General features: G+C 43.4%; 1 protein-coding gene across 23 annotated transcripts in view; it reads right to left on the bottom strand.

The window, feature by feature from the left end:
* Positions 1–22,291, bottom strand: part of KCNMA1 (potassium channel, calcium activated large conductance subfamily M alpha, member 1) — a 740,417-nt gene that overhangs the window by 68,459 nt on the left and 649,667 nt on the right. For all 23 annotated transcript variants that reach the window (XM_012663330.1, XM_012663323.1, XM_012663335.1 and 20 more), the window contains 3 exons: positions 21,829–21,922; positions 6,889–7,012; positions 2,599–2,823 (listed from right to left, as the gene is read on the bottom strand). In XM_012663330.1, the coding sequence (XP_012518784.1) occupies positions 2,599–2,823; positions 6,889–7,012; positions 21,829–21,922 (443 nt within the window). The remainder of the gene's footprint in view (positions 1–2,598; positions 2,824–6,888; positions 7,013–21,828; positions 21,923–22,291) is intronic.

The raw sequence follows: 22,291 nt of genomic DNA, 5'->3' as shown, positions 1-22,291 counted from the left end.
TAATTACCTCTGGGGCGGCGAATAGGATTGAGAAGGTGAAGGGGAAAGTTTGCTTTTGACTTTATATACTTCTGTATTGTTTGAATATTTTATAACAAGAACTTATCTGTATATTACTAGGGCAATTAAAAATAGATGAGCCAGTAAACAGATGTTTTTAAACATAATAAAGTAGCAACAAAAGACAGTGGAAAAAGCCCAGATCCCGGAGGTAATGACAGAGAATCCGGGAATGCAACCATAGGTAAAATAGAAGGGTTGGTGCTGAAAGACAGGGCATGACCTCCACATTCTCTGTGTCCTCAGGAGGAGCCCCAGAAAAACTAATCAGGCCATCCCGTGTCATAGCTTCTAGGTGGCCAGGAGCATCATTTTGGGGTTCCCATACAGGCACCAGCTTCACTGGTCCTCCATCCTGAATCTAGCTTTTGCTTATCCTGCGTGGAGATCCCAGTTGCCTTCAACCCACTGACTGTAGCGTGAGGGTTTGCCAACAGCCATATATTTCTCTCTGGATGGCTTCCTCTCATCCCCCTTTCTGGAGAAGTGGCTTTGAGAAGATGAGACTTGGCTGCTACAATGGAGCCCATCAACCCTGTTTTATGACTCGGTGCCAGTCATGATTCTATTCTCAGCCCCCAAAATATTGCTGCAAAGTAGAACTGTGGGAGAAGGGACATTTAGTGCTGTGTGTTCTGGGAAGTTACTAGTTCCAAGCTCTGGAGCAGTATCTTTTGAGAGTAGAAGAAGAACTCTCCCTTCTCCTGTGATCTCTTGGTACAAAATAAGTCTGACCAACTTCCTGAATCATTTTGTCAGTGCATAAGCTTCAATTGCCTGCATCCATATTCTTTTAATTTTCACCTTGTAGAGAAGCCAGCAGTAATTGTGATATAAGACAATCCCTGTGCAGTTGCATACATATGATTTCAAACCACGAGAAATACAAATGACATACATAGACACCTCTTGTGTTTCTCTGGGCTGGCCCTTTATGTAGGGTACTGTTCAAACAACGGCCTGCGTGAAGACACAGGTGAAGGCCCATGTTGTGCACATCTGTTGTGCTTGAGCATGCTAAATTTTGGAGGGTTTGAAAATATGAGAGCTGAAAATGTGAGAGCTCATTTATACATATGAAGGCAGATGAGTGAATGTGTACGAGGGCACTCGGAAGGAAACACACACATATATACATACAACATGCACTTACACAAATACCAAATATCTCACACACACACACGCACACACACAGATTCATGTACCTTAGCAAAATAATAAATTCTTTACAAAGATACTTTTAGAGGTCAGAGGACCATGTGGAAGAGCATATGTAAGAAGGTAATTGTGGAACTATATAATCAAATCTACCATATTTCTGAAATTAGCAAAATATATGTTTCTGCTCTTCTGTGTGTATAACTATTTGTTTATCTATAGGTGACTATTTTCAACTACATATGTTTACTAAGGCAGCAGATTTTTGGTCCTGCACCCAAAGGAGATCAATTTGATATTTTTTTTCGCTCCTTTAAATATTTATTGAGTCCCCATTGTACCAGGCATGATGTGAAGACAAACAGTGGCTACTAATGAGTGGCAGTTGTAGATAGGTTCTTACGTGTTCTCTAATGAATTATATTACTTGCCTTTTTTTTTTTTTTTTTTGCATTTCTGAGGTTCAGGAAGTTGGTAATAGAAATAATGGATTTTAGCTCCATATTTGGGGGAAAAAAAACAGACATGACAGGTAGAGAAATCCATGTTCCTCAGTTTTAGGGATGTGAACTCACAAGAAAAACGTTTGGAGGATAAGTGATATTTGCATGAACCTGTGACATGGAGAACTGCATCCAATTTTGAAATGCACAATGCTCTACAATTTTTTGAAAGTTTGTGGAAAATACGTTGATTATGATTAGGAAGTAGTCAGTAACACGACTCCTAAGTCATGTATTCCGTATCTTCACACTAAATTGTAGATTCCCAAATTGCTCCTTTTAGATTGGGGTCCTAGTGTTCTATAATCAAGAATATCATACACACACACACACACACACACACACACCAATGAAAACATTGCTGGGCTTCTAAATGAATAGGGGTCAGCGGTTGACCCATAGAAGGGGCTGGCCTTCTGTACAGCAGAAATAAAGAGGTCTGTTATTTACGTCTATTTAGTTAAAACAGGAGGCGGAACAGATCAAGCTTTCTCCAAGCATTAATCAGTAAGTAAAATGCTATAAATAGTTCTATAAGTAAATTTTTATGATAAGCATCACAATATCGAAATGCTCTAGCTTTTGTGTAGACAGGAGCAAGAGAGCGTTTAGACCCTGATATGGTTAATACGTTTGATACAAGCTAAACTTCATCCCTGATGAGGGACTGAACTTGGCTGCAAATTCCTTTTAATAAGGTCTCCCAGGGTTTGGATTTTCCTAGACAGAGCACAGGGGAAGTGCTGAGTCCTCAGGCCTATACCCAGATGAAGCAGCAGAGGCATGATCAAAGCTACCACTATTACATCCATCTGGGACTTTCTTTTGTGAATGAAAAGAAGAAGAAAAAGCATCAATAATGTGACCTTGGACTTACAGGCAATATGGACACTTTGGGGAAGTTGTGAAGCGTCTCCCATTCCCGCTTGAGGTACTCAATAGAGCCCACAAACACGATGTGCTTGAGCTCGTGGTAATGAAAGTTGCTGGCACGGAGCGGCATCACCAGGTTCCGGAGGCCAATCAGGGCTGAGCTGACATCACCAAAGATGCAGACCACGACGTGGCCACTCAGGACAGTCATGGCGGCTTCGCTTCGAGTCTGCAACAGAGAGACGTGTGTGAGTGCTGGAGAGGAGACCCCATAGGGCTGTTGTAAGGAGTGAAAAAAATCATTTGTGCAACAAATCAAGTAAACATTTGCTCAGTGTTTACTATGTGCTATTATGTGCTATTATTTTTATTTCGTCGATGTTACATACATGCTGTATTTATCTACAATTTCAGTATGTGTATGCATATTTATGTAGTAAATATACCTAAACATATATCTGCACATATTGCTATCTTTTTTAACAAAAGGTTTAAGAAAGATATGCCATAGATATACGTAAGCAGAACTTTCATAATTATTTTCTGGGAGGGAGAATAAGAAGGAAAAGGAAAATTTATGTTATTTGGAAAGGGAAGTCTTAGTTTCCATGAAACTTTTGATAAAATGTGCTGCCTTTTCTGGCTCTCTTGATGAGATGATGATCTCTGTGTTGGTCTCAGCTCGAGAAATCTGAGTGTGGAGTTCTAGACTTATCAGTGAGATGTCAGTATCTCATTGCATCAGCAGGTGGAACATGACATCCAAAGCCAGGAGTGGCAAACCATGACCCCCAGGCTAAATCTGTTCCACCACCTGTTTTTGTATGTCCAGTGAGCTAAAAATGGCTTTTGTGCTTCATAATGGTTGAAAAACATCAAAAGAAGAATATTACATAATATGTAAAAATTACATGAAATTCAAATTCCTGTAAAGTTTTACTGGAACACAGCCAAGCTCATACATTTAGGTATTGCCTATGGCTGCTTTTATGCTACAACAGGCAGAGCTGATTAGTTGTAACAGAGATCGTATGGCCTGCAAAACATACATTATTCATTATAAAACCTTTTGCAGAAAAAGTTTGCTGACCCCTGTCCAATGCTGCCTTGGGCGTTTCAGGGGCATTCCTTGAGGGGCCCTCTTTGCATAAATTATTCAGAGAAAGACCCCTCAAATAATCATTAAAAGGGGCTAGAGATAGATCAGTAAGAGCAACAGACCAATGTCTTCCTCCAACTCCAGACCTCTATCTACAAAGGAGACAATCACCCCATTTAGAGGAGGACCCCCAACTTCCCAGGAAATACAAACGGTCAGCCGCTGCTGGCCCTCTGTCTCACCATGCTAGGAAAGAGGGTGACAATACAAGGAGGCCAGCTGTGGGCCTTTCTCTGCCTCTCCTGGTCCATTGTCTCCCACTGCATGCTGGAATGGCCCCATGTGGCTTACAATGCTTTGGGGGAGGCATATTAATATCCACTGCACATAGCAAACTCTGCTTGATTTAATCCGTAGAATTGACCAGTGCATTGATTGTTTAAATGCCAATATTGCAATTCACGACAATGTCAGGGTTATTACAGTAACCTCCAAGGAGAAGAGGAAGCTAGCTTTCACTCCCTGATCGTTAGAATAAAGCAGAGACTGTCACCATTATTGGTTTCCCTCTGTGACAGTCCAGGGAAACCTGAGACACAGGCTGTAAGAAATGCTTTATAAACTGTGACCAAGGAGGACCCACTGGGGAGCTCCCATCACATATCACCACTTCGTAGAGAAGACCTGGAGTTAGTTATCTGGGCCGCATGGAAGTGTGAGTGCCAGGGTACCACCAGCAGAGTCAACCAGTCTGTAACGTGCTGTGATGGGCCTCCTAATTATTTTTAATTGGCCGCATCACCTGGGAGGCTAGCTCTCTTCAATGACCTGGAGGAATATAAACTGGGTCCAGGGTAGAAGCTGGAATTCTAGAATGGAGAGGTGGGAAGGCACCAGTTAGCAGAGTGGCTGAGGCATAGATGCCGACCCCAGGAGCTTAGATCCGGGGAGCAAACACCGAACCTCAGACTGGCCACAGTAACATCACTTGGGGAACCTTGTAAAAATCCTAATTCCTGAGCCTCAGCCCTGGATAGTTTGATTCTGCCAGGTTTAAGGCCCACCAGAAAAACTATTCATGCGTTTCTCTGTGTATCTTATGTTTCCTGTGCATCCTCTAAGGCTCAACCCAAGCTGGGCTTTAATGGCCTTAAACCCTTTCCAAGCACAGCATGTTTGTATCCGATGGGACTTGCTTGGCCATGTAAACACATACTGGTCCTTCTCCCCTAGATTTGAATAACGTATTGTGCTTCTTATCACTTAGCTTTATATATGTTGTTTCAGGCTTACATTTTATATCTTCTCTTTAATTATATGGTGATTTCCTCACAATTGGGACCATCTCTCATATATTCTGATCCCCAAAGCAGTTAGTGTCCTGTGCACACTGAGTACACACAAGCCCAGATCAACCTCGTGTAGCTGGCCATTTCTCTCATTCCCGTCTCTAGCCCAGTGCTACTTTGGGGAGGGCTTCTTGGATCATATTGTTTAGACAGCACCTCTCAGTTTCTTTCCAGCCCATGACCCTGCTTTATTTTTTCCAAATCTCTGTATCAATATGTGAAACGTTATTATGTACTCATTTGTCTACCTGGTGATCTTCTCTTTGCCCCCTACTACAATAGAATACAAGCTCTATGAGAGCAGTTGTTGCCAGAGGTTGTACCTCAAGCCCTAAGAACAGCGCATGGCGCAGAGTAGGGGTCTTATAAATGTTTTGTTAAATGATGTTACTTTTCAGATGTGAGAAGTAGTAACTCACCTCCCTAAACTTTTTCATGCTCGAAGGAGATGCTGATTGGATGTCAGTTAGCACGAACATCTTAGGAATATTTAGATAAGTCATTAAAACCCTGGGTCCCAGTTAGGGCATCCAGCCTATAACCTATCACAGGTGGTAACACCAGGCTAAGCTTACACCACCAGAGCAAAACTGCCATGGATACAACATCAGAATATAAACACACAGGGCAGGTTTGCAGGTAGCACCATTTGCACTCCTGGTCAGTTGCACAATAGCTTTTGGCTGAGAATTCTGATTCTCTGTGCTTTTGCCTGCAACTTCCACACCTCTGAGCCAGCCTCCAGCATGATGCTATATTAGCTCTTAATGCTTGTTTATAATTAAGTTGAGAAAACATACACATAGATAAAACACAGGAAAAAATTGAGTGTATTAGTTCAAAGCCATTCTGAGGACCTGCAACAGTCCTTGTTTAGGAAGGGTGGTCCTGACTTCAGAAACGATAGGATTTTCCTGGCTGGCAGACAGGAGCAGGCCCAGAGCAACCTGGGGATTAGACCATCTGACTTTCCTGATTATTAATCCATTTTTCATGGATTAGGGAGACAATAAACTGCAGGGTAGCTGATGTAGGCATTAAAACCTAAAGTTGTTAATAGAACAAGAGCAGAGAGTAGGATGGATTGTTATCTGTGCTGACATTCCTGGGACAGACTGGGAGAAGCCACTGCTGCCTGGAAGATGTTCATGAGCCATCCATGAAATAGGGCTCTGAGCCCCGGCCTCCCCAAGGTGACAGTGGTTCATCATTGTCATCTTCAGCAAATGCATCTGCCTGTGTACAATGCATGCTAAGAAGGATCACAAATATGCAAGGCTATTATCTATAAGAATATAAACATTGTCATAAACAAACAACAATCCAGGTAGCATTCAGATTTCTTCATGGCATTTAATAATAACAATGATAAGAAGAAGAACAGGTAACTTCATTGAGGCATGCGTTGTGTTTTAATCTTCACTACAACCCTGTGAGTTAGGGTCATCCTCGTCTCATCTTTTTACAGACAAGAGAACCGAAGTGCAAAGAGTCAAGCGACTTGCCCACGTCCACGTAGCTGCTAAATAGCACAGGCAGGCTCTGCCCTCGGAGCCAGATCCACAGGAATTACAGGCACGCTGCCTCCCGTGATGCCTTTCACGTGACGCGTCATCACCCACTGTTGTAATGAGCCGATACATATTCAGAGCTCGAAAATCCTGAATATGGTTCATGTTCTGATCGGAGTTCTAGCAGCTTCAATCTATGTTCAGAATTTCAGCCATCAAAAATAATTAGGACCAGGGACTGTATCGTCCCAGTATCCAGTTAGGAAAACCTCAGTCCTAGCAAATGCAGTTTGGGGCAGAAGCTGATGACGTCTGTTCCACAGTCCCTCACTCACCAGGATGACTTTCTCTATCTCCTTGGGTGCGCACCAATGAAACATCCCAGTGGAGTCGTACTTCTTCACGTTGGAGTCCATGTTGTCAATCTGATCATTGCCAGGAATTAACAAGGGGTCGTGCCTGGGGAGGAAAGGACAGGAAAACCTAAGTGGAAAATGTGATAAATTATAAATGGAAAGCGCCCCCAGAGTTACATTTCAGAGGAGATGAAAGATGAAGAGGAAATAGTTGTCACTGAAGGCCACTCTTCTGCTTGCAGAACCCATCCTTTGAAAGACAACTGTCTCAAACCCCTGTGCCCATCGGGAAGTGCAGCTGACTTTTGTCAGGAAATAATCCTGCCTTTCTCCTGCTCCTCTTTCCCTAAATGGTCTTCATGCCATTTTGTGGATTCAGCCTCCCTTTTTAAGCTCCCTCACTGGCCTTCCTCTCATTTTACCAGCTATTTGATCTCCACAGCACACACACGCACACACACACCCCAAAGGGTTGCTATTAGCATCGGCAATGAAGAGGAAGGAATAGGAACAGAGCCTCATGCTGACTGACTGGCATGAGGATGGAAAGCCAATTACTCGCTCTTTCTGACTACAACTTCTGACGTGATGCTCTTCGCAGTAAAAGCTTTAACAGGCTGCACTTTAAATATTTTAGCAATTTGCCCAATCAGATTTTGCTCTCCCCGGCTGAAGCCCTTTAAAGATTCAGCAGCATGTCACTTCAGAGCAGATTGACTACCAAATGCCCACATCTGGAATACATGATTTCAATACTAAACAACACCCTCTCTCCTTGCCTTGACAACTGTATTTGTGCTAACCGTCCAATGATGGTCCCCCTCCACCCCCACCCTCACCTCCCAACTGCAGCATTCCTTGGATGAGAGCCTCAAACTCAGATGCATCTTAATAAACTTGTCTCAGATTCTCAGGGCTACATTCACCCTCTCTGGCCTTGTTCATAAGTGGAAAAGAAAGATGCTTCTACAAAGGCCTCGGGTTGGCAGAGCCTCACTGACAACCTTAAGAATTGGAGTAGCATCAGGCAGGTCTAACAATCCTACAGCATAATAAACAAGCTCCTGCATCTTGGGTCATAGTCAATGTCTATGATTCTATCTCTGATAGTGATTCAGCACCTCAGTTTGGGGGAAAGTCATTGTTGGCTTCTATAAAATTGACATCATATAATTAGGACACTGTCGCAGGCATACTTGATTATACTTGCCATGGAGCTATCTTTCCTAAATAATATTGTCGACCCAAGACAGAAATTATAAACAGGTTCAAATTCCAGAAACTTATTGTAAAGTGATTTTACCTTTAAAATTATCTATTTCAATCATCAAGGGTGACCTTTATTTAGTTTTTAGTATTTCTCCCTCTGAAATTTCTCCGATACTTCCCATTTACATGTCCAGAATACAGAGGGTGGGACAGCAATCTCTCTTACATGGCCCACAGACCTAGAATTAAGCTTTGGAATATCTACCATGACCCTCCCAATATACTCCCCACCCCCACATAAGATAGAAAAACACTCTCATTGCACTTCTTTATGCCTGACAATTTGCTTTTAGGCGGCACCAAGTGACAAATACCACATGAGGCAATCTTGCAAAGTTATCTTTGACAAACATGCTAGATTACTGTACGAACTGTCATATCTGATCTTAAAAGGAGAAGAACAATTCAGCCCAGAGTAACAGCTCAGTATCTGGGTTTTTGGGAGGTCTTGAGGTGTCGTAAACCACCAGGCCACCTTTCAAATACTGTACTCAGTCAAAAGTGTTAAAATAAAACAGCATTTGCTGATAAGAACTGGTCACACATCAGGAAGAACAAATTTTGAGGTTTTTTTGGTCCTCGAAGAATTTTTAGTATTTCCATAGACATCCAGTATCTAGAAGAAGTAGGTAGACAGAAGCCACCATAGAGAAATGGTTTGAGAAAATGAACAGAATGAACTCTTTCCAGCTCTTGAAGAACATATTTCAGTTGCAAGAGGGATCTTAATAAACTTTCCCTGAAGATATAGAGCCAGGTTCAAATTCTCTTGCCCTGTTTACTGGTTGAAGAGAAAGCGTTGTCTCAGGAAGGTCTGAGATCTGCCCCCAGTCCATTCAGGATTTAAAAGATACCCAGGACTATATTCACATCATATCAGCAAGCAAGCAAATGATACAGAATGTTGGCAAAAAAATTCCCCTTAGAAATATGTGTCTTGGGGAGGAGCAGGTACATTTTGGTTTAAGTACATACATTTGGTTCTTTCTGGGATGGAATCAGTCTTTGGTAAAAGTGGCCAGCAAACTTCATCTTAGAAAAGTAAATAAGCAAGCTTCATGATCAATAGTCCCTCAATAAAAAGAAAAAAAGCAGCTAATTTCAAGCTTCATCAACTGGAGTGGGGGGTTTGGAAAAACCAGGTATAATCTGACACTAGGGCTACAAGCCATGATTTGCACTGGAACATCCGGAAGCACCCAGGAAGTCTCAGAGATATGCCATGCTGCCCTCTATTCCCCAGGAATCTCTCAGCCTGGCCTGGATAATTTAAAGATAAATCATCCAGGATTTACCCTAAAGGGTCTGATCAGAACAACATCAAAAATCTCTCTGAACAAAGATTATTTCCTTTTCTGACCAGGCATGGTACCCAGAATTCTAACTTTAGTTTCTTGAATCAGTAAAGCAACCAACAAACATGGATTCCCTATTCTGAACCAAGAATAGAGGATACAGTAATGACTAAGACAAAGAGCCTAGTCAAAAAGAGGGCCACAAAATAGCAGGAGAGAAAAAATGTAAATCGATAGTTATGGTAGACTGTGGCAAATGTTATAGCAAAGTAAAATACAAGGTAGCATGAGAACACCATGAAAAAAGCTGTTCATTACCTGGTATTTGAATAGCATCGACGAAGACTTTGCAAAGTAGCGTTTGATCTGAGCCGTGAAAAGTGAGGAGGAACCTCAGCATACCTTAAGTGTTGATCCACCGGTAGCCATTAGGACCCACTCAGAGAACTGAGGCCCAAATGAAAAGGGCCAGGGAATGGCACCCAAAACGATGGTTGAAGATGTTGACTACAGTATTGCCTAACCTAAGGTATAGGAGACTCAGGCCAGGTATCCTTGCTGTCCTCAGATATACAATGACAGTCAAGGAGAAGAGAGATTCAACTGATCGAGTATGACTCATTGAGAGCAGACTAGGAATGATGTATGAGATTTAGACAGAACAAAAATCACACTTCCAACAAAGGAAGAATGCTATACAAAGTGGAGGTATTTCAAAAATGAAATGACTTGTTTCCCAAGACAGTGGGTTTCCTATCATTTGAGACATCCCGGAACAGCTAGGGATATAGAGGGGATTTAATTATAAAGGATAAGGGAGCATGGAAGATCTTTGAGATCTGGTACCTCAAAGATCTTCCGCAGTGTGCTCTCATTGGGAAGAGAAGTAGCAGAAGGATTTTGGAAGTACTGGACCACCATTGAACATCAAAACATTGGAGGGCACTGAGCAGGTGAAGAAAGGTTATTGCAGTGAAGATGGGAGATAAGAAGCAATGGAGACTTACAGCTCCATTAAGGGCCAACATGATTTACATTCATTGGATTCCACAGTATGAGAGAAAGTATGGAATGTCATTCACCCCAGCAACAAGAGAGTCTAAAACTACTTTGGGCCAGACAGGATAAATTTCTTTACCATGTCAATTCCTATAGTAATTTTAAGTGCCTTAGGGTGGCTCATGCTGCAGACAGATCTCTGGCACAGGTGGAGAATGAAAAGTCAGTTGTCCACAGGGACTTCTGCTTCTAAATTGAGGTTTCTGGAGTTTATGTTACTAGAAGAAAGTCCAAGCACTTGCCACTGAGCACACCAACCAACACTGTGGTGGTCCAGGGAGGTACAGAGGAATCAGGCAGTTTGTTGCACATGGAAAGGAGGATCACCAGAAACCTCCCCGAAGAAGGCATCCCGACATCTTCACTTTACAAGATGATGAAGAGATCCACCAGGCCTCACAGATGACTTGGTTGGAACTGAGGACCAATACTAGATATTGCCTTTCCCATCTTAATGACCTTGTATATTTCCTCTACTCACAGAGTAATCCCCAACTTCCTTAAAATGCACCATAATTAATTCAAGGGTCATTTGTCATTTTTGACTTAGGGTAATAGAAACTCTATGAGCTGAGGTGTATCTACTGTATTACTGTTATGGGCTGGATTTTGTCCCCCCAAAATTTGTATGTTGAAGTCCTAACCTCCAGTACTTCAGAATGTGACCATATTTTGAGATATGATCTTTAAAGAGGTAATTAAGTTAAAATGAGGTCATTGGGTAGGCTCTAATCCAATATGATTAGAATCTTTACAAGAAGAAGAAATTTGGACATAGACCTATATAGAGGGAAGACCGTGTGAAGACACAGGGAAAAGATGGGCATCTACAAGCCAACGAGAGGGGCCTGGAACAGATCCTTCCCTCACCATCCTTAGAAGGAACCAACCCTGCCAAGACTTTGATCTCAGATTTCTAATTTCCAAAAGCGTGACAAAATAAATTTCTGTGGTTTAAGACACTGGGTCTGTGGTACTTTGTTATAGCATTTCCAGCAAATTATTAATAATACAATAGCATTAACTTTGAAGAAAAACAGGAGCAATGTATCCCTCAGTTGATGGCCCTGGCTGCCTTTCTTGAATCTTAGGTTTTCCCTGTCCATTTGAGGGGAAAAAAAGCATCCTGCCACTATTTTAGGAATAAATGGAAACACACTAGTAATACACAATTTCTTCTTCAGAGGTTTGGGGCCAATGTGTCCCTCCTCCCTGGCACCACCCTCCCCTACCCCACCACCAGCATACACACAGAATTAGATCTGCTCTGCCAGAGTGGTGATTGCTCCCTGGTCTTTAACTTATACCTGCATTTGAGGATCTATACCAATGACCACCCCACCTAAAGCAAAGAGGAAACCTGAACATTAGCCAGTTAATTTGGTCAGTCAAACTAAGAGAGTCCATCTTCAAATGGAGTGTTTGGGAGTTGATACCATTGGGGGCAACAAACCACCTATTTCCTAGTGACAATATGCCACAGTGGTTAAGTGAGCTGGCTCCAGAGCCAACATTCTTTTAAACCAAATCCAGAGCAAGGCTCCTCTAACTCTTTTCAATTCTGTGAAAGCTGAAAGAGGTGATGAAGTTGCAGAAGAAAAGTTTGAAAGGTTGGTTCATGAGGTTTAAGGAAAGAAGCTGTCTCTATAACATAAAAGTGCAAGGTGAAGCAGCTAGTGCTAATATAGAAGCTGTAGCACATTATCTAGAAGATCTAGCTAAGATAATGGATGAAGGTGGCTATACTAGACAACAGATTTTCAATGTAGATGAAACAGCCTTCTATTGGAAGAAGATGTCATCTAGGACTTTCATAGCTAGAGAGGAGAAGTCAATGCCTGGCTTTAAAGATTCAAAGGACAGGCTGACTTTCTTGTTAGGGGTTAATGTAGCTGGTGACCTTATGTTGAAGCCAGTGCTCACTTACCATTCTGAAAATCCTAGGGTACTTAAGAATTATGGTAAATCTACTCTGCCTGTGCTCTGTCAATGGAGCAACAAAGCCTGGAGACAACACATCTGGTTGACTGAATATTTTAGCCCACTGTTGAGATCTACTACTCAAGAAAAAAAGAATTCCTTTCGAGATATTACTGCTCATAGACAACGCACCTAGTCATCCAAGAGCTCCAATGGAGATGTACAAGTAGATGAATGGTGTTTTCATGTCTGCTGACACCACATCCTTTTTGCAGCCCACAGATCAAGAAGTAATTTCAACTTTCAAGTTTCATTATTTAATGAAAAAGACATCATAAGGCTATAGCGGTCAGGTTTAGTGATTCCTCTGATAGATCTGGGCAAAGTAAACCGAAAACCTTCTGGAAAGGATGCACCATTCTAGATACCATTAAGAACATTCATGATTCCTGGTAGGTCAAAATGTCAACATTAACAGAAGTTCAGAAGAAGTGGATTCCAACCTTCATGGATGACTTCGAAGGTTCAAGATTTCAGTGGAGGAAGTAATTACAGATGTGGTGGAAATAGCAAGAGAACTGGAAGTGGAGACAGAAATGGCCGAACTGCTGCAATTTCATGATAAACTTGAACGGATGAGGCGTTGTTTCTCATGGGTGAGCAAAGAAAGTGATTTTTTTAAAAATGGGATCTACTCCTAGTGAAGATGATGTGAGCATTATTGAAATGACACAAAAGATTTCGAATATTACACAAGCTTAGTTGATAAGGCAGGGTTTGAGAGGACTGACTTTAATTTTGAAAGAACTTCTGCTGTGGACAAAATGCAATCAAACAGCATCACATGCTGTAGAGATCTTTGCGAAAGGAAGAGTCAATCAATATAGCAATTTTCGTTGTTGTCGTATTTTAAGAAATTTCCACAGCCACCCCAACTTTCAGCAACCACCATGATCAGTCAGTCGCCATCAACACTGAGGCAAGACCCTTCACCAGCAAAGAGATTACGACTTGCTGAAGGCTCAGATGGTTATTAGCATTCCTTAGCAATAATATATCTTTAATTAAGGTATGGACATCGCTTTTTTAGATATAATGCTATTGCACATTTAAAAGATTATAGTTTAGTGTAAACATGATGTTTATATGCACTAGAAAACAAACAAAAAAATTGCATAACTTGCTTAATTGCAATATTCACTTTGTTGTGGTGGTCTGGAACCAAATTTGCAATATCTCTGAGGTATGTCTGTGAAAGATCTTTGTTTTGAGGGTTTTCAGAGCAAGAAATGCCACTTGCTATCAATTAATCTCAGGAAGTGAACTAAATGCCCTGTTACAGCAGAAACACAAAACGCTTGCCTTGAAGACAACAGCCTAAAGCAAAACCACTAATCCCTCTTCTAGCAAACCCGCTGTGAGGAAGTCAGTATTATATTTTAAAGAGCACAGTTCCCCTTAAGGGCAAAGACAGCAAATCCCAATTTGTTCTGTGGCACTGAGTTCAACACTGGACGTCAGAAATTTACATGAAAGTACAAGTAAATTGTACTTTGTTTGTACAAAGTACAAACAAACAAAAAAGTTGTGAAAAGAGGAAAGTTACAAAATAGCTTGAAAGTTGCATCCTTTTCTCTGCTTGATTTTCAAGACCTTATGTCTTACCACCTGATAAGGTCTTTTCTGTCATTATGAGCATCCCATTTAAATTAAGAGAACCCTGTAGTGGTCTCCCTGGGAGATGGGAGCCTTGATAAAATTTAGGCAAATTTCTCATCCCTCTGCAGGCCCTTCATCCAAGTGGCAAATACCAATTTCATTGAGCATCTGTTATGTCAGGCACCATGGCAAGGATATCAGGACATTTCTCAGGCTTCACAGTTTGGCTCAAATGTTCCTCATAAAGCCACCATCCTGGACAAGCAGAGAGACAGAGTTGTTTCCCTTCCTAGAAACTCCTACAGAAGTGTGAGATGCTCCTTAAGAGATAATTTGCACACCCGTCTCATCCACTAGATGGTGAGCTTCCTTAGGGCAGGGATCTCCTGTTTCACTCCTCATGTATTTCCAGAACCCAGCAGAGGACACAACCAAACAAGAGGAACTGATGAATGATCTCTAGTCCCTGAACATTCTTGAACCAGCTAGCACAGATTCACCAGACCTTCTGTAGAGATCAAAAATGTACCCAGTGACAGCCCATTTATTTACCTTTGATATTTTGCAATGATTTGTTTTGGGAACAACCAGGGCTCTGGCATCGTTTTTCACCTGCAGGGACTGTACATGAATTAGGACATAGAGTGTTCACCATAAAAGAAGTCATCATGAAGTGAAGGTCAACTCTAAATTATGTCTTTAACCAGTCAAGGCTGCCTGGGGTGTGCCCAGAGCCAGCTACTGTACCTGATCGGCAGGGAGGAGGTCAAGACAGATGTTTATAATTAAGCAACTACTTAGTGCTCCAGTACAAAGGCTGAACATTTCTGAAAGGTAGGCCCCTATCGCTTCAAGCTTCTCTCACTGCTCTGATTCTTATAAATGGTGCTTCTCAAAGTGTGGCCCCAGACCAGTGGCACCAGCATCACCTGAAAGTTTCACAGAAATGCAGATTCTTTTTTTTTTTTTTTTTTTTTTAGTCTCACTGTGTTGCCTGGGCTAGAGTGAGTGCCATGGTGTCAGCCTAGCTCACAACAAACTGTGCACATTAAATATGCACAATTTATTCAAGCGATCCTTCTGCCTCAGCCTCCCAAGTAGCTGGGACTATAGGTATGCGCCACCATGCCCAGCTAATTTATATATATATATTTTTAGTTGTCCAGATCATTTCTTTTTATTTTTTAGTAGAGACGGGGTCTCGCTCTTGCTCAGGCTGGTCTCGAACTCCTGACCTTGAGCGATCCACCCACCTCGGCCTCCCAGAGTGCTAGGATTATAGGCGTGAGCCACCGCGCCCGGCCCAGAAATGCAGATTCTTGAGCTCCAGCCCAGATCTGCTAAATCTGCGGAACTGTCACCCAGCAAGCTGTGTTTCAACAAAGCCCTCCAGGTGATTCTGACACCTGCCAGAGTATGAGAACCAGTGTTCTAAATTTGTGCGCAGATGGAGAATCTATGTGGCTTGAGTAATCCTCCCAAAGTTAGCAACTGTCAGCAACACACAGACCATGAGGCCACGGCTCCAGCAAGGCCAGAAGTAGAGTGAGGCAAGGGAGGTGCCTGGGGTGCAAAACTGAAGGAGGCACCTACATCCTGGTTGCCCATCCTGCCTCTGTGACACTCTGGAACTTGAGACATTGTGTTGACACTTGGGGATTCTTAGTCTATTTGCTACACTAACGATTCTCTCTTGCTGACCTTTCTTTCCATGAGCTGATCAGCAAATCAAGAAACATTAATAAGCAAGTTAAATATTAGTTCTTGTAAAGTGCAACACTTATAATTGTAATTCAGGGTTCTTTCCTCCTTTCTCCCATCTCTTCTTCCACTCCACATGAAATAACGTGGCCTCTAGTCACTGAGTCCTTCACTACAGTGTCCAACAGTGTCAGGCCATACGGGGGTCTCGGTCTGTGGCAGACACAGGAGGCTGGACTAGGTCTCAGGTGCTCCCCTCATATTTGGGTGTTCAGTACCATAAATGGCCCCAACTGGATCTGCCATACTTCTGGGTGAACACTATTTCCTGCTACTTTGCAAGGATCCTGACTTTTGGATTATGGCTCCTGCCTTAACTCATCCTTCAGTGGGGCTTCCACCCTCCTGGTAATGATCATCGTGCCCAAGACCCCGCTGCCCACAACCCTGCCCCAGCTCCCACCTGATGGCCATCCCTGAGGCCACCTTGACAAAGTTCTCCGACCAGGTTCCAGCCACCCTGGCAAAACTAGGGTCCTTTCCGGCTTCTCTGTGTCTATCTACTTCAATTAGTTTCCCTGCTGCCACCTAAGACGACAGCTCCTGTTAGGCAGCAGCATTTCAGAGGAAGGAGGAAACTGCTGCCTTGACGTTCGGGAGGCAGCCGGGAGAACCAACGTGTCTGTCAGTCCTAGAGGAAACTGTACACGATGCTCTTGAAATGAGAGGACAGAATGACAACCCTCTGCTGAGCATGAACTTGTCTAGAGACCTGTGTCCAGTCTACCCAGGTCTTGGTGCCACGACACTGAATATTTCTTTCTTGTCCAGTCCTGGGGGGCCTGTCATATGCTATTAGTTTGTGCGCTGAGGTGAATTTACTTAGCTAAGCTGTCCCTGCCTTTCTCCTTTCTTCTGCCCAGTGGAAGGCACTGTGAGGGTGGCATTCTGCCCCCAACTCAGACTTGGTTCGGGCCGTTTTGCCATTTCCTGTTACTAGAACCTTCCACGCTGGCAGGCTCTGACATGGAAGTCCTAACAAAAGGACCCCATGAAAGGTCTGAGCCGGAAGAGAGCAATGAGACTTCACAAGCAGATGAGTTTATTCCACTTAATGATCAGTCGATGCCCGAGAGGATAATCTGCTTTCCTCAAATCATATTTCCCTTCCCATTTAGGAAACTAATGTCTAACATTTCCTGGGTCTCCTGCCATGAAACTCTCCTCGAAATGTTCAATTTCTCTGTTTGGGGTGTTGTCAGCTATGCTTGCTAGCCCGGCTGGGGGGTATCTCTTTGTGTAAATTGTCTACCTGTATCGTATGTACGTCCTCGTGAGCCATGCTGCTCTACCTCACTCCAAGTCTCAGGACTGATGTCAGGAATGACGTGTGTCCCCAGGAAAACTGTCTACCCCAGTCCCGATCCACTATTCTACAGAAAACCCTGAAGGACCGGGCACTCAAAGGAACTGGGCACAGGCTGGGGTCGGGTGAGCATTCTCTTTCACGCCTCTATATTTATGTAATAGGTGCTCAGAAAGGCCCTGATGGAGGGTTCCAAATCCTTCCTTATGCTGCCACCAAAGATCCTCCCAAAGCACAAGTTAGGGAGCCACCTCCTCAAAATCCTGCAAGGGTCCCCCAGTGCCTATGACAGGCAAAAGCATTCATGATTGGCTGCCAGAATACTGTGATATTCTCGACTCCAGCTATGCCACTCCAAGGACCCCTGGCTCAGCCACACCAAGCTATTTACTGTGGTCTGAGCATTTTCCCTATTTCCTCCACCTTCCTAAATAGGTAAGACTTAACTAGATTTACTAGACTTTACATTTCTGTGTCTCAGCTTCCTCATCTGGTGACACGGCATTACCTACGCACACAGCTGTAGTTAGGATTCAGTGAGTTGTCAGGCATAACACTCTTGCAATGATGCCTGGAACTGGGTAAACAATAAACAAGAGGGGGTCATACTGTTGGTAGAGGATTCTCCTCATCACACAGGGCTGGCTCCACGGGACCTCCTTCACAAACTGGGCTCGGCCTCCCAAACCACAGGTAATGACAGCTCCTCCTGCTCTCATAGCCCAGGCTAGTAGAATCTCCAAGTCGTTCTTACTCTATTTTGCCATGTGTGTTTGTCTGTCTCTGATGCTAAACTGTAATCATTTTCAAGGCAGGGATCGAATCACATCCATCTTATTTTAGATCCCTCAAAGAACTTCCGCAACGCCATGAACACAGCAGGCTCTTACTAAACATTCGTTGGATGGGAACTGATCTGAGAAAAGGAATAAAAGAAGCAGCTGAAGGGCCCAGACTTTCTGGGTTTCATGTGAGGACACAGTGTGAGAGCCCAGGCATTTACCCTATACCACCTCCCTGCTGGAGAAATATTCTCATCATCCAAAAAATACTTGTAAATGCAATTACATGAAGGAGTCTCTGGCATGAACTTAACTGATTGTAACCAGAGATCCTGAATGGAGATTTCTGGAATTCATGAATCTGCTCCAACTGTAGTCAAAATGGGGTCCTTGTACTTTTTCTTTTTCTCTAGAGACTTCCTAGAAAGCTTTCATTGAATGTTCAGTGGGGTCTGTAAGGCCTCCAAATTCAGAACCCTGGACTTAGCTGTTAGAGACAAAGTTTGTGCTCTCCAGGGCTTTGCAAGTGAAGAAAGACATGACTATCCTTCCAAGGCACAAATCCACCGAGTAGGGAGAACTGGGCAATGGGTACTTGGAGATTTTAGTGGAGAACTGGAAGAGGCTTCTTAAATAATTCCATGTTAAGAGACCAACAAGCAAGGGAAAGAAGAGGCAGATGAGTAAGGGACTTGGGAAGCTGCATGCTCGCTCCTCCTTGGAGGATGTGGAGCCAGAGGTTATCCATCATGTGTCTTAGGCCTGGAGCACAGACACTCGCCATTTGGCTCCGTCTGGCCGTGATGGCTGTTTTCTGTCTGGTGACTAAAAAACATCCTACCTTGGGATCCAGACACACAAAACGAGGCTGTTCACCTAATGATTGTGCAGAGAGTTAAGTGACACTTAAACACCAGGTCACCCTGATACCAGAACAAAGAGAAGACAAAGGCCATTAGTGCAGAGTCCCTGTTGCATTTCCTGCTGGCAGATGATCTGGAAAGAACCTTCACGTGGGAGCCCGTTTTATTTGCAGAAGCCACGGTGGTAAATTAAAGCCCATCCTAGCCCATTCTGGGCTCTCCGGTTTCTCTTGGAGCTATTCCTATCACTGCCCACAGGCCACTAAAACCTGCCCACATTCGGAATGATTGATTCTGCTCAAACAGCAAGCCACAAACTCATGTCGAAAAACCCACTTCAAATAAGTCATTAGCTTCCTTTATGGATTTTTCAGGTCATAAGGAAGAGGACCTGGGAGTCCCATCTTTTGCAGAGTAGAAAGGGGCTATTTGAAGAGGTGGGGGCAACTGGAAAAGCCACAAGAAGCGGAGTGAGCCCCTCTGTTTTCTGCCAATCAACAAAAAGGATTTAACAAAAATAGACGCCTCAACCTCACTGCCAATGCCGGATACTCAAATGCAAACCAAACGTCCTAGGGGGTCCTTCACCTACACCTGGAAGTGAAGGAAAACGGAAAGAGGGCTCAGAAGGGGCCCATCTTTGCTCCATGTCAGACTCTGTGCAGTGCCTGGGACATGGTAAAGGAGGAGTGTCTAAGACTTTCTCCTTTGTCCTGGGACGGCCCATTCTAGCTGGGCTGCAAGGGAGACCACTGGGGACTGGTGGGATAAAGCATCCCGGTGGCAGTGGCCGTGGCCATGGCCGTGGCCGTAGCAGCAGCCCGAAGGCACCAACACGAGAAGCCCAGGTTCTGTAGCTTGGCAAGTTTCCGCTCACCACCTGACTCGAGTTTAGCAATTCTGATGTACCACGGAGCAGACAGCTCCAGCCTGGGACAACTGCCTCCCTCAGCCCCTCTCCGGCAGGCAATGAAAGCAAGATCCACTTTGAAAATTCTCCCCCATCATGCAAACTGACATAGGCATGCTTTTCAAAAACCCACAGCCAATCTGTTGATCATTACTTATTTACAAAGGCCTTCGGGCAGAAAGTCCTGTAAAAACCATACTTGATACGGTATACACTAGCTTTTTCTGCTTGTGGAAAAAAAGTCCCCCCAAGGCTACCTCAAACCATCACTTTCTATTGCACATAAAATGTAGCGTGTAACACTAAAGTATTTAATATATATGGTATAATATATCTACAGGAAAGGCATTTGTGTAGAAGTATGTTACCCTGGATTTGGTAATTTGATGTTTTGCTGAAGGCTATGACTTAAAAAAGCCTCCACCTCGTACAGAAGACCTGTCATCTTGGTACCCAAGAGCCAACAGAATAAAGAAGTACCCTTAAGCAGCAAAACTCTGACACAGCTTTGAAGCATATGAAAACAGTATAACTCCTCAGAATTATTATTACTCAAGATCAAAGAAATGAGCCATACTTTACATAGCAAACAGGGACAGGGAATTTGGCTCCAAAGGTTTCCGATTTTTCAGACTTCTCTTTATTTATTTGCTTCTCTAAATTTAGGCAAAGCAAAGAGCCTGGGCTTTTCTCTACTTTAAATGGATATAACTATTAGTATTAGATCAGGCGATTACCTGAAGGTGAGCAAAGAGGAAATGAATGCTAGCGTGACAACTGGCATCATAAAAACGAGAGGCTCGGCAGTTGGCGGATTTTATTCCTCCTCATAAACTATAAACGAGCATGTAAATCAGCAACGCCCAAGCAAGGCTGGGCGAAGGGGAAGGCAGAGAACTTTTAAGGAAACATTTAACAGGAATAGGTGGGTGTAATGGAAAAGGAGATGGGGCCGGGCAAGTCTTCCACTGAGAACCTGGGCCCTCAACCACGTGAACAAGGAGTGTGCGCGCCTGCGTTCCAGAAAGGTGGACGTGGAGGGCCAGGGAAACGGGAATGTGATTGAAAAATGGGCAATGGAAATCACCCTTATTGTATCTCGATAATCAAAGGAAGGAGAGTGGCCAATGGCTGTGAAAAGAGAAAAGTAACGTCAGGGTGGCAGGTGTTTCCAGGGCAGTCACCATTTACAACGAGCAGCACAAATCTGAAATAATCCCTATTTCACTCGGGTGTTAGAGCGTGGGGGTGCTGGAGGAAATCGGCTCTGGGATTGGCAGATGAATTGAAGACAAAAAGGGGAGATGAAAGATGAAGAGGCCAAGAAAAGGGACCTGCAGAACTCTGTCGAAATTTGAATTCACTTCCTATTTACTAGAGGAAGCTGCAGTCAAGAAAGAAGGAGGGTAGGAAGGGACGAAAAGAGGGAGGAAGAAAGTAAAGGAATGAAAGAAAAAGAAAGAAAGAAAGTGCATGCATACTGTATTTCATAATTAATATTGCTTTTAGCCCAAGCAGAACTGGATTACTTTTGAACTTTGCTTTGGCGAGTCCACAGATTATTAGACTTTCTTTATCAGTCAAAATCAATTAACAGAAATTTGATTTCAATCGACAGGATAAAAGGAAGGTAATCTTCAGGTTCATTTTTGATTGTGATGATACATCTCACATATGGCCTTAAGTACAGAAAACAGTCCTCGGAGGGACTCCGGTAGAAAGAGACTCGCCGCAGGCAAACTCACCACACGAGTCCCTCTGATTGGTTACCGCCGTCATTAGTGCCACTGCTGTTTAGGAACTACACACAGACAGGACACGGTGACAGCTAAGACTTTAAAGCCTATGTATTTTTCAAACAGCTTTTCAAACTGTTTTTCATGACAGAATTTTTTCAGCTCTATCATTAACTGCTGACAAGCTGACAGAATAAATACTCCAGCCTTTAAGAAGCCATCTAATGATCTCGCTCCCCTCCTCCGCCCGGTGCGTGCTGGGGAGGGGAGGCGCTGGGCCCGGGCAGGGCGAGGAGGGGGCGAGGGAGGGAGAGAAGGAGCTGAGAGGGCACCCGTGTGCAGCCAGCCCCACTCCTTACCTCATCAGCTTGGGCGAGGAGTTGGGCGAGTTCCGCATGCCTCCGTTCCGTTGCTTTTTTTTTGGTGATAGCGTTGACGGCTGCTCATCTTCAACTGGAAATACAGGCAGCTCGTGAGATTATGAACAGTTTGAGGACAGACTGAAATACAGGCAAAATATCAAAGGACACACACTCAAGGCTCAGTCACTCACTAGGAATTCATGGCTGTCTTTTTAGGACCCAATGACAAAGACCAAATGTGTTAGTCAAAGAGGGCAGCTTAGAGAAGGTGAAAACGTCACCTCTTTACACTCCAGCCTTTGAACATGCACTTTAAACAGGCTAAAACAGTTTGTAAACACCCTGCCATAAAAAAAAAAATAGAGATCATGATTTATCTGTATACAAAAAATATATATATAAATGAATAATCATTATTCTTAGAGTTCATTTTGGTTACTGTGCTTTGCCAGGTAATCGA

The sequence above is a fragment of the Propithecus coquereli genome, unplaced genomic scaffold (assembly GCF_000956105.1).
Source record: "Propithecus coquereli isolate 6110/MARCELLA unplaced genomic scaffold, Pcoq_1.0 Scaffold80, whole genome shotgun sequence".
Taxonomy (NCBI): domain Eukaryota; kingdom Metazoa; phylum Chordata; class Mammalia; order Primates; family Indriidae; genus Propithecus; species Propithecus coquereli.
Note: the sequence above shows the minus strand (reverse complement) of the source record. Positions and strands in the feature narration are given on the sequence as shown.